Consider the following 13,780-nt stretch of genomic DNA (forward strand, 5'->3'; position numbering starts at 1 on the left):
TAATGGTATAGTTCCACTGGTAATTTTCTATATGTAGATAAACTTTGTTAAATCACAATCACTGCCACAGTGTTTAATGCTGATGTTATAAATACTGAATCAAGTACTCCATAAAATAGGAGAATGAGGATAAGCTGAAACAGCTTCAGTTTATGCATTTATTTTGGTAATTAGAAATGATGAAACCAGGAAAAAACAAAGGAAACTGGAAACTTAAAATATAGTCAATATAAAAAAAATGTATCTTCAGGTACTAAGTATGTTTGAGGCCCTGCAAAACCATAAAAATTGGCACAACTGCATTCACTCTCTCTCTCCTATGTCACTTTGTGAAAGACCCACACAACCTGGTGATACCAACAAGCTAGCTGAATATAGAGGGAAACAGTGAAACTGGACTACTACACCAAGTGCTGTCAAATTCACAAAACAAACAAGTAGATACATTTTTTTCTTTAATTTCATTTATCACAATCTCAGGTGTAATTTCTGTAGAGGGGAGCTTTGAAAATTTTTGGGCTCCTGGCTACACATAAATTATGATTTGACTTTCACCAATATGGACTTCAGCAGTTTAGCCTGAATAAGATGTGCTGAATTTTTTGTTTTTTTATTTTAGGATGATCCAGCTGTATTTCTTTTGCAAACAAATAGTATTTGTTTGTTAAATATATGGGCAATGTTGTGTGTGATAGCTTGTTGTTCTTAATCAACCTGGATATGCTAATCAAGGGAACACGTGTCAACTCTTCTGATAATGAAAAATACCTTAGGTGGTGTGATGGAAGCAGTGGTGCAGATCAACATGACAGATAGTAATTGCTTTACAAGTATATCCTAATGCTAGCTCACCCATTCACTCACCCATGCATGTATGCCATGAAATATTCTTTTCACTGCAATAAGACGAAAACCTTTTGAAAAAAATCTCCTAAAAAGATTTTAAAATGCGTTTATACAGGTATATGACTTGCAGGGAAAATGGCTAAATTGTGCTTCAATGAAAACAGAGCAGCACAAATAACTCTCAGTTAAGGTCCTGTGGATAAGCGTATAGGATTCTGTACCTTAATTTGTTTTAAATTTATTATTTATCGGGGTAGGCTGCATCTGTGCATGGGCAACTGAGAATATTTATCAAGCCAGAGTTATATACTGTAGTGTAACAAAATTTTTACTGTTCCAAAATACAATTGTAATAGACCATCACTTTTGTTTTAAATTGTTTCCTTTTATGTAGAAAACCAAGTAAGCAATATAACATTTGTTATACTTACAGAGGTTAAAGCTTCTACGTTGGCACCAGTGAGACAGAGGTACCTGACAACATCAAGGATTCCATTATTTGCTGCCAGATGTAAAGGTGTTCGTCCATACTAAGAGGGGGATAAAAAATAGGTTAACTTTCTGTGGATGATGCGCAGAGAGTCTGACTTTCAGGTACATGTTTATTCTATGCTCAAGAGACACCACCTGGCTACTATATACATGTAGCTACACAATTAAGGACTGGAAAAAAATTAGGATAATTTGATTAATTTTACACTCTAAGTTTCAAAATTGAACACAACTAATTTAAAGTCTGATTTAATCAAAAAGAAGATTTGAATATGGGACACTTAATTAAATAAGTCAGATCTACAAATTTATGTGAAATGCCCTAAAAATTTCCACTGGTGAGAGAGAATTTCTCTGACTCCCAGAAACATTAAATGGGAGTTTGAAAATAAATATCGCCTGTGCCCGCAACACTGGCTCCATAAGCTTGGCAGCTGTGGCTTCTCCTCCCCAGTCACGTATTGATGGAAGTAAACAGAAAAGGAAGGGCTCTGCAAGCCCAAAAGGTCACTGCTCCCTGAGAATGCCAGTGACAGAAAATGTTTACAGGCAAGAATATCAAGGAATAGGGTAACACAATACTTGTAAACCCGCAAGAGAGCAGAGTATGCTGAGGAGCACTGTGAACCAAAACTTTTCTGAAAACACTAAAAAGACTAGGGCAGATGGGTTGTGGAAGTGGAAGACAGTAGAGAGTTTGAAAATTAGAAAATGAATGGACGAGGTAAATGAATGGAAGCAAAAGAGTCTAGATAGTAAATCAGGATCCAGAATATACAGGGACGATGTTTAAGAATATGGAAAATATGAAATATGGGATTTACTAATAAGAGTTGTACCATTTTGTCTGTTGTCAGGAGGGCAATGACTGCTGAATGAAATCATTGTCATCCTGACCACAGCAGTCTGCTAGCTTGTCCTCTCTCATCTTTACCTTCTACGGTATTAAATTATTATTTTGTAAGATTCTCACACTCCCATGTCTTAGTTGTTCCTGATTCTCTCCCACTAATCCACTCGTAACGTCCACTTCCTACCTCTTTTCTGTTCATATCAATAGACCTGTCTTCGCAACATTTTCTGTTTGTATCTCCTCTCTACACCTACTTGCGTGTCATCTGCTTTCTCCTATAATTTCTCTGCTGTAACCCTAAATGCTTCCTTCTCAGAAGTAAACATTTTCAGATTCTCTTTTAGTGTAGTAATAGGATTCTAGGATTATGACTTTTAAAGTCTCTAACATTGTAAAAAATATTAACTGGAAAGATCCCCTCTCCCCCCCAAATATATGGACATGAAAGCTATCGGGCACATGTCAGCAAGCCAGCATCTTGCATTTATACTGGTAGATATCACTTGTGGACACAAGATAAATGCTTCATTAAGTTAACTGGTTCACATGGCAGGGCTTGCTTTCAAGATAATGGCACTATCTCCATATGCTATGTGAAGAGAGCTCTTCTCTTCCAGAGACCTGGAATTCAAAGTCCATTCCATTTGCACAGTCTACTACAGCCTTAAAGAGTAACAAGACAAAAATCCTTAACCATATGTGGAAGGCTTGCTGGTCCATTTAGTTTTAGGTGTTTATTTTTTTCTACCCTACTTCTTTGAGCCCAGGCCACTGAGGCCAGCCAAAGATTCTCAGTCATGAAAAGAGGTGCTAATCCAGCCCTTGGCTGCATTAACCCACCTTTCCAAAAATGCGTTCTCAACCATGGATCTGCATTTAATTGCCTGATCAGTCACAATTAAGCTAACAACAGGGGGTGGAGAGCTCATTATAATAAGCTTTCCACTTGGCAGCTGCTGACCTTTAGATTTAAAAAAAAATATTGATTGTACTGGGCCAGACTTTTAAGCCAAAAATCCACAATCTTCCATAGCTTTCTGTAGCACAGAAGATCACAGGGCTTTTGTAATGAATGGAAACAATTAGTAATATTGTATTACAAGAATACTTTTATGTTTTTCTAAGAACTGTAACATTTTAAAATAAATGAATCCCAAAGAACAGCACAAAGACCACTACAATTAATTGTTTTAAATGTAGTGGGATATAAAAATTGCATGATATTGCAGTATTCTCCCACTTTTGCATAATTAGACATTCAAAGCAAAATATCAAGCAAAATATCAAATATCCACACAGTATGTCAGTAAAGTCTAATGGCTGACATTAAAGCTATACAAACTAGCTACAGGAAACATTCCTGAAGCGGTTTACTGTTATTTAACAATCCTAGGCAGAAAGCTAAAATGTTAAACCCGTTAAGTATTATATTTGGTTTTCATACACCCTATTCAGCTCTATTACAACAAGAGAGGCCAACAAAGCACTAATAACTTGACTATCTGAGACACAGGCTACTAAATGTCACACCGGAAAGGGTTTTCTACAACTTGATGAACATTTTCCACCTTTAATTAGCAATAATCCTGTAACAAACAGTGGAATAAATGTTGTTTTAGAGGGGTATAATTTACTAACCAATTCTGTGATTAAGTGTAGTTCCTACATGAAACAAAAAAGTTGGTGAAAGGGTACAGCATTTGGTCTAGTGTCCTCAACTCTGGAAAGCACTAATATGGTCAATAACATTTTTGTTAACTGATTTAAAGTATCATTGATGTTTAACTTTCTAAAAATTGGCTTAAAACATGAATGTCACATGAATCCACTAACACTGGGGTCAGCAATCTTCGGCATGCGGCCCATCGGGGTAATCTGCTGGCGGGCCGTGAGACATTTTGTTTACATTGACTGTCCACAGGCACAGCCCCCGCCCCCAGTGACCACGGTTTCCCGTTCCTGGCTAATGGGAGCTGCGGGAAGCGGTGGCCAGCACGTCCCTGTGGCCTGCCGCTTCCCGCAGCTCCCACTGGCTGGGAACAGTGAACCGTGGCCACGGGGAACTGTGCCTGTGTACGGTCAATATAAACAAAATGTCTCATGGCCCACCAGCGGATTACCCTGATGGGCCACGTGCCAAAGGTTGCCTACCCCTGCACTAACACAACACTTGTCTTTAATTGGTGGTGGAATCTGAAGTTGATTTAAATCACTTAATAGCTGTATATGAGAATCTTTCCTCATAATTCAAAAGGAGAGCTTTTTTAATATACAGAAGTACTTGTTATCAGTTCTATAAGTAAATCATTATTATTATTAATAATCTTTATTACTTAATTTAATACTTCTTTAGACTACCAACAAAATATGAAGTGTACAGCATTCCACCCAACCCCTGTTGCCTAAACATCATCTGCAAGAAGTAAAGCCATACTACCAGACAAATGTGTCGGCATCTATATTAACATTAGGACAGAACAGAAAAGTTTACTGATGCAACTAATTCAGTTTGTCTCTTTCCGCATGGATTTTCAATTAACAACTCAACCGCTCTAAAGTTTACCATAGCTCTACCTTTTTAAGTTCTTGAAAATGTTTTCTATTTGCACTCTGAAAAATAAAAGGATTTTTACACAATTTTTTTTTTTTTTTTTTATAAATTAAGAGAAGTTCAGGCACCCAAGAAGGTAAGATATTTAACAGAGAAGTTCTGTACCAGCACTACTGTTTTTTGTTTACCTTATTTGTAACATCCAAATTACAACTTGCTTCACAGAGTGCCATCACAATAGGGACATTCCCATCTTTGCAGGCCACATGCATAGGGGTGTTACCATGTCTGTCTTGGAAATCTACAAAACATCCCTGACCGATGAGAGTTTTAACTACTTCCATTTGACATCTTCTCACTGCAAGATGCAGGGCTATGTGTCCATCCTGAAATCACAAGACAACTGGTCAGTCACATTTAAAAAAAAATCCCACCATTATGAAGTGAGTTATACAAATTCAAGTATTTTTCCATAGATGTGTGGTAATTTAATGGTGGTTGTGTATATTGTCCTGCCTTTTGGATCACAAGCCATAACAATTTTATTTTCCCAGCACAAGTCTATCTCAGAACAAATCAACAGTTTTCCCTGAAAGCGGTACAGAGGCTAAGACATACTAGCGCAAGTCTTTATTGCCAGAAGGTGGCCAATGCAAAAGTCACACAATCTGCGTAGAGAATGGCAGCTTCTGAGTGGTGCAGCTCCTTCTGTATTTGAAGCAACTTGGGAGTGGGAAGGTAGCAAGACTCAAAAGTCATTCCATTTAATTCTCTTATAAGCAAAATGTTTCATCAGCAGCACACAGCAGACCTTTGACATAAGCACTGTTTAAATGCAATAGAAACTCCAGAAATAACAACCATCATCAGTATGCTAATATAAACAACGAAACTCAAGGTTTCTTCAATACCAGTCATGAGAAGAAAAAAAGTAATTCTGAATTAGTGCAATTTTTAAAAAGCTGTAGTTTAGACTATTGGAAAACAGATTATTTATTCTCTTTATCTGACACACAGGTATTGAAGGCAAGTGATAAATTCATTGCCTTTTGTCCTTTAAAAATGAATAGCTTATTGCAATTACAAGAGTCAGTATTTCAGTTATTTTCTGTATAAAGAATGTGTGTCAGCCATAAAGTGTGATGGACAGATAAACAGATTTAATAAGGTGGTATTTACAGGAATACAGACATAATAATGGAATGGTTATTTCCAGTATGAATGAACAAATCAGTCAGCAACTTTTAGAAGCAGCCATCAATTTTCTCTTTATAATCCATTAGAGATCTTATATTTTAAAAAAGAATGATGGCCTGAAGCAGTCAAATGAAGTACTTTAAGGAAAGTAATTTAGAGGTATAAATAGTCCTGTATCACTCATGTCCTCTGCATATAATTCCTGACTAAATGTGACTCATTCACCCATAACTAACCTTGTCTGTTGCATCAAGGTCAGCTCTGTGTTCTGCCAAGCATTCCACGATATCATGGTAACCTCTAGCTGATGCTGTCAGGAGTGGAGTTTCCCCTTCTTTGTTTTTAATGTTCACATTACAACCTGCCTCACAAAGTGCTTTGGCAACAGAGTAGTAGCCATGCCAAGCAGCACAGTGCAAAGGAGTTTCTTCTTCCTATCAATATTGACAAATCAAAACAAAAAACAGCTGAAACTATGTGCTAGCAGTGCCAATTCCCCAGCTTGTCCTGTAAAACCGGAAGAAGGGGAAAGGAAAGAAATCTGTCTATTCAAGTTAAATCCGATAAAATGATTTAGCATCACTATAATTTATTAAGATAACTTTCTCAATGTGGGTGTACTTCACCCTGACACACACAATGATTATGATAACTCAGTAGCTTCTCTTAACCATCTGGATTCCAGGAATGCAGATTTCTTAGTACAAAACATAATAGTGATACCTGACTTGCCTGCAAATACTGGCACCCCTGTCTTGCTGTTTCCATGCAACTGAAGCTAATTATTTATCTAGGTTCTCTCATTTTAAAACATGTCCTCATTCATATGGAATTATTTCACTTATTTAGGGATTAGTCAAGTGGTTGAAACAAAAAATTTGGAGTGAGAACTCCAGTATTCAATTTCCAGCTCTGAGTGTGATCTGCCTTCCACAAGTCAGTTAAGGTTAAAGATTTTAAAGCATACCTAAGTAACTTAGAAGCATAAGCCCCATTTTCAAAAGTGACTAAGGACCCTAAGACGTGTTAAAATATTTAATCTTTAAGCTCTAATTTAACGTTTAATAAGAGACACACAAATGTTCTACAAAAGATGCAGTTGTAAGTACAACAGGTTATAACCAGTTAAGATTAAAAGGGAAGAAGGGTCCTGCCAAACGACAAGGGCAATGGGATTGCAGATGTAACCTCCTCACCCCTCCACTGAGCTATAAGGGAAGCAAAAACAACAAGGAGTCCGGTGACACCTTAAAGACTAACAGATTTATTTGGGCATAAGGGAAGCAGATACTCGAAGCTCATACTACAGGCGATCTTACTTAGTAGAGAGGACTCAAGCTTTCCATGGTAACTGAAGGAGTAACAGTCATGTGAAGCCTTTAGACATGTGTGTACGGGGATGGCTTCAGCTGACAGACTGAGAAAGGGTTGGGTTTGCAACTTTTGCCCGTTGCCCTGCTTCTGTGACTGCCTGAGTCAGTTCCAGATTCTCCCATTGCAGACAATATTTTGAAAGACTTGAGACTGTCTGTAGCGAGAAGGAGCTCCCAAGGACTGAGAGACACTTGAGCTTGGAAACTGTTTGGGTTTTTTGGATGATATATTTCCCTTTTCACCTCCCCACAATGGACACCAATTAATAGCTGAAATATGTTAAACATGTCTTCTTTAAAGAAATGCATGTTTCTTCTCTGAATTCAATAAGTTATCAAAATTATAGCTATATAATTTGATTCCTTAATTTTATATATATAAAAAATAAGTTGTTTATCACTTTGGCTCATCATTTTTATCAGTCACAGAGAATTTTGGAAGGATCTGCTTCATAGCAGAGTCAATAGCCAGTCCAGGTGCTAGCTGAACCCATGAAGGTTGCACACAACTTGCACTTCTGCTGTGTAAACAGAGGTGCAGCTCTCTCCATCCTTAAACTTCTGTAAATCATTTCAAGATACCTTGGTGTTCTACAAGGAAAAACGGTAGCTTTCTCATGCACACAGTTTATGAACAGTCTCCATTTACTAGGAGGTAAAACACCAGAGTAGTTTCTATTTGAAACATGGCAAGGGGCTATAAGGCAAGACCAGAAGTTATGGTTACTTATGCTGAACGAACTCATATTTCTGTAGGAGGAAGAAGAGCTGAGCCTACCTACCTTGTCTTGAAAATTGGGATTGGATCCAATGCTGCAGAGATATTGAACCACATCTACATGACCATACCGAGCTGCCACATGGAGCGCTGTCTCTCCAGACTGCAATGACAGAGCAAGCACATTCAAGTGTTATTTCATGTGTCACACTCCCATGAATGGAACATCAGTTCTCTGCGAGTTCCACTGGCGGCCTGGGAGTTTCTGGGTGGAATACGAAGTGTAGGTTTCAACATTTAATGCTCTAGCTAGATGGTTTTGGGCCCAATTACCTCAGATACCACCTCTTCCCATGCCATACTGCCACAAATACAGTCAGTGTAGACATTCAAGCTACAGCTCCCTTGTTATAAATGGGGGGAGCAACTGGCAGAGTGTGTTATCTGTGAAGGCCTTCCTTTTCTGGAATTTATTTCCTCACTGTTTGCCAGAGACCTGATTCGTCAACATTTGGGGCATGCTCTCTGGTTCATCTTTTCTCCCCGGTACTTGGGAAGGGACGTGTGTCTGAGGGGATAGATTTTTTTCCTGGGCTGCTGGCGGCTAAGGTGCTGTAATTATTTGAAGTTTGATGAGAAGTTATTATGTTGTCATATGATACTAAAAAGATAATATATGGTTTTTAAATGTTGTAATGGCTCCTAGAGCATAGAATAGAACTTTTATTCAGGGATTAACATCTTCCATAAAGCAAAATAAATAGTTTATTTAGGCCAGGCCTACACTAGAAAAAGGCTGGCCCATACAAACATCGTACAGCTTATCCAGCCAAAGTAATGTTTTTGCCAATACAGTTTGTACCAGTGCGCTGAGCAAAATAAAATAACCTGGCAAAAGCACTTTTATGCTGGTGCAACTGCACGAGGACTCTTCTTGGCATAAAAATGCTTAAAAAAAAATTACATCCCTAACTGACCTTATTATCATGGCAAAATTTTTTAGTGTTGACCTGGCCTTAGTAACATTAGTGGAAATAAGGTAATTTTTCATTAGCTCTGAACTGCACTAACCTTTGCTACATTCAATTTCAAGTCAAAATTCTTTTCATGCAGGATAAATGAAAACACAGTTCTGACCTTATCCTGGACATCTGTGGGAGATCCTCTTTATGAGAAACTGAAGCATTTTCATTAAGTATATAAGTGCACTTTGCACTCTCCTTATCACACTCATATGCATGGGTTTATTTTCCCAATAAAAACACCATCACTACAAGACTACAAGACTATATTATTATTGTCACTTGACTTACAAAGACAGTCTTTGATACAAGGCAAAGCTGAGGACTTCTTCCTCAACAACTAGATCTGTCTCACTGATGAAGGATTTATCTACACTGCAATCAAAGGTGTGACTGCAGCTCAGGAACCTAGGGATCTAGGAAGTAGGCCAGCCCGGGCTAGGGTTAGGGTTGAAGGAGGTTAGTTTCCCTGCCATAGGGTTAATGTTCTGGGAGATGGGTCTCCCGACTTGAAGGTCGGGCTTCTGGGAGATAAGTGTCCGCAAGTCAGGGTTAAGGTTCTAGGAGGTAGTCTTCCCCAGGCAAGGGTTAGGTTTCTAGGAGTAGGCCTCCCTGGGTTAGGATTATGGTTCCAGGGTAGGCCTCATTTAGGCTAGACTTAGGGTTCTAGTACTAAGGTCTCCCAGGATTAGGGTTGCAGGAGGTAAGCCTGCCCAAGCTAGGGTTAGGGATCTAAAAGGCAGGCGGGCCCAGGCTAGGGTTAGGGTTAGGGCTCTAGCACTAAGTGCTTGGTAGGATTTATTTCCAGGAAGCAGATGTTACCAGGCTAGGGCTAGGGGTGCAGAGGGTGTGCCTCCCCAGACAAGTGTTGCGGGAGGTAGACTTCCTGGGCTAAGGGAAGTTCCTATGAGTTAGGTCTCCCACTGCTAGGATTAGGATTGTAGGATGTAATCGAGCTAGCATGGCGAAAAGTAACAGTAAACTGCCTGTCATACCCTAAAATACAGTTAATTGTTCATAAAAATATACTCTCAGCATTTAAGTTGACAATGAAAAGAGTTTTTTCCTTACCTTATCCTTAACATCCAAAGGGCATTTGCTCTCACAGAGAAATTTCAGAGTTTGTACATGACCATGTCGAGAAGCCCAGTAGACTGCATTAGACCCAGCCTGTTCAAAATATTGTATTATAAAAATAATGAACAAAAACATTGCACTTCAGGATATTCACTAGGCTATAACTTTGTGCGCGCGCGAACACACACACACACACACACACACACGAATGTGCTGAACAACAGGAGGCTCATCCACAGCCAAAGTAAGCCAAAGAAACAATAAGACCAAGAAAACCTACAAAAGTTTTCCAGACGAGCCAGGACTAGAGCTTTCATCAAAACCTTGAGATTTTGGGACTTCATGTCAGTTGAACAAGAGTTAATATCAAATTATCTTAACATCCCCGTATTCTCTTAAAAGATAGTTTGCCAAGCTGCTGGGGGTGGGAGGAAGAATCACCGAACAACACTTCATGGAGAAAATAAATACTTTCCCAAATACTTTAAGTCAAATAGTGATTTAACAAGTTAGTGGCTCAGGCAACTTGAGCCAAAGCCACCACATAACACTTTTTCAAGAAGTATAAATGTTTTTCACAAAGGATCCCCATTATAGCTTTTGTGTTTTAATAGGAATGACAGCTCAAGTAATTAAGCAGTACATTTATCATTCTGTAGAGGTTTGTGAAAAGCGCTCTAGCTAATTTGGTGTAAGAGAAATATGAAACTAATTCGATGAAGACACTTTCTAAACAACCTTTTACGATTAATAACTTGAAATAATTTACTACATTAGCTGCAATAAACCCACTAATATGACAGGAAACTCAGTAGTACCAACTAAAATTGTTATACAAAATAGAATCCTGACCTTATCCTGAATATCAATACGGGATCCTCGCTTTATGAGTAACTGAAGCATCTGAATGTTTCCACAGCCAGCAGCAATTAGCAGTGGAGGTGTTCCATGCTGAAAACAAAGAATAAAAAAGGGAAAAATATTGTCTTTTGAGAGATTTGGATGTGGAGGGGAAGAATGCTGAAATAGCAACTGGACTTACAAATGTACAAAGGAACGACTGATTTTCCATATTCTTGAGAGAAAGTCACGTTTAGATAAATGGTCTACAGGGAATAATTTACGAACATGGGCCAGTGTTTTCAAATTAGGGTGCCTAAAATTAGGCTCTAAATCTATATTTATGACCTAAATAAACACAGCCTCATTTTCAAATGAGTTGGGCACCTGAAGTTCTCTTCTATTTAGGCTCCTAAATAAGGTTTTAGAAGTCTGAATATAAGCAGGGGGCACACTATTTTAGAGATGCGTGCCATCTTCCTTCCTACCTTATCTGGCAATTTCATGTGACTGCACCAAGAAAACAGACCAGAGAGATAACAAATGATCCTCAAGATTTTTTTGGTAATGAAATCATGTAAAAAAATCAACCCATCTCAGAAAACAGCTGAACAATACACATCATACAACACTACCTATTAGAGCTGTCGGTTAATCGCAGTTAACTGACACCATTAACTAAAAAAAATTTACAAAATCATAATTAATTTTGTTACATAACTGCTCTCAAAACCAAAACAATGCAAAACTTTAGAGCCTACAAGTCCACTCAGTCCTACTTCTTGTTCAGACAATTGCTAAGAAAAACAAGTTTGTTTACATTTACAGGAGATAATGCTGCCCACTTCTTATTTACAATATCACCAGAAAGTGAGAACAGGTGTTTGTATGACACTTTTGTACCTTACGTTGCAAGGTATTTACATGCCAGATATGTTAAACATTCGTATGTTCCTTCATGCTTCAGCCACCATTCCAGAAGACATGCTTCCATGCTGACGATGCTTGTTAAAAAATAATGCATTAATTAAATTTGTGACTGAACTCCTCGGGCAGTTCATAGAATGGTATGTCTCCGGCTCTGTTTTACCTGCATTCTGCCATATATTTCATGTTATAACAGTCTCAGATGATGACTCAGCACATGTTCATTTTAAGAACAATTTTGCTGCAGATATGAAAAAATGCAAAGAAGATACCAATGTGAGATTTCTAAAGATAGCTACAGCACTCGACCCAAGGTTTAAGAATCTGAAGTGCCTTCCAAAATCTGAGGGGGATGAGGTGTGAACTCACTGCTTTGGATTGTTATCGAGCAGAACCCATCATCAGCATGGACGCATGTCCTCTGGAACAGTGGTTGAAGCATGATGGGACATATGAATCTTTAGAGCATCTAGCATGTAAATATCTTGCGACAAGTGGACTTGTAGGCTCTAAAGTTTTACATTATTTTATTTTTGAATGCAGTTATTTTAGTACATAATTCTACATTTGTAAGTTCAACTTTCATGATAAATTGATTGCACAACATTACTTGTATTAGGTGAACTGAAAAATACTATTTCTTTTGTTTTTTTACAGTGCAAATATTTGTAATAAAAAATATAAAGTGAGCACCGTACACTTGGTATTCTGCATTATAATTGAAATCAATGTATTTGAAAATGTAGAAAACATCCAAAATATTTAAATAAATGGTATTCTATTATTGTTTAACAGTGTGATTAATCAGGATTAATTTTAATCGCGTGACTACCCTACTACCTATATCATATTTTCTGTTTCCTCTTTCTGTAGCCTGGGCTATTTCCTTTTTTTTTTTTTTTTTTAAATAGTCTTACAAACCCAATTTTGGCAAGTGAACTATCCAAACATACTCAATTTTAAAAAGTCCGTTCAAAGAGGAAGAACTGATGCCCTGAATCTGGGATTCAAAGGGAACATTTTAAATGCAGGTATCTTGACCTACACGAAGAAACAGTTCCTAGCAAAAGCGAAGGTTGATTCCAAGAACAACACATGCTAGGAGATGAACAGCTCCAAGGTGTGCACTGGAAACATGAATGTGAGTAAATATATTACATTATCATTATATGGCTGTTAAAAATAGTGTTACAAAAGTTTTCTTGTGTAATTTATTCGGATATGCACTAAACCATCTTTAATCTTGCTCTCAATCCTGCAATCCTCTACCGCAGTCTTAAATAAATAAAGTTATCAAATGAATAGTTGGTTTTCACAGCCCCTGCAAATCCTCTTGCTTGCTCCGACCCAATATTCACTTCCTTTCCGTTCAAACACATCTCCTTCACACCAACACATACCTTAAAGCCAGTGGTATCCAGGCTGTCTCCTTTCCCACCCACACCACACCAAGGACACATGATATCCGTCCCACCCCACCCTGCCTCCTCTTTATCAAATCACTGAAATGTAAGACTGGAAGGGACCTCAATAGGTCATCTAGTCCAGTCCCCTAGCATTGAGGTAGGGCTGTGTATCATACAGACCATCCCTGACAGAGGTGTGTCTAACCTGTCTCCAGTACCTCTCCCTAAGTAATCTACGCCAGTGCTTAACTACCCTGACAGTTACAAAGTTTTTCCTAATGTCCAACCTAAACCTCCCTTGCTGCAATTTAAGCTCATTACTTCTTGTCCTGTCCTCAGTGATTAAGGAGAACAATTTATCACCCTCCTCTTTATAACAACCTTTTACATACTTGAAGACTTATGTCCATCCTCAGACTTCTCTTCTCCACACTAAACAAACCTAATTTTTTCAATCTTTTCTCATAGGTCGTGTTTT

The 13,780-nt window shown here is 38.2% G+C and overlaps 1 protein-coding gene across 5 annotated transcripts in view; it reads right to left on the bottom strand.

Moving 5' to 3' along the window:
- Positions 1-13,780, bottom strand: part of DAPK1 (death associated protein kinase 1) — a 123,554-nt gene that overhangs the window by 25,260 nt on the left and 84,514 nt on the right. For all 5 annotated transcript variants that reach the window (XM_084628387.1, XM_084628388.1, XM_084628389.1 and 2 more), the window contains exons 13-18: positions 10,982-11,080; positions 10,124-10,222; positions 8,095-8,193; positions 6,176-6,373; positions 4,931-5,128; positions 1,278-1,376 (exon numbers count right to left, since the gene is read on the bottom strand). In XM_084628387.1, the coding sequence (XP_084484513.1) occupies positions 1,278-1,376; positions 4,931-5,128; positions 6,176-6,373; positions 8,095-8,193; positions 10,124-10,222; positions 10,982-11,080 (792 nt within the window). The remainder of the gene's footprint in view (positions 1-1,277; positions 1,377-4,930; positions 5,129-6,175; positions 6,374-8,094; positions 8,194-10,123; positions 10,223-10,981; positions 11,081-13,780) is intronic.

Source organism: Lepidochelys olivacea (genome assembly GCF_965140295.1).
Source record: "Lepidochelys olivacea isolate rLepOli2 genome assembly, chromosome: 5".
NCBI lineage: Eukaryota > Metazoa > Chordata > Testudines > Cheloniidae > Lepidochelys > Lepidochelys olivacea.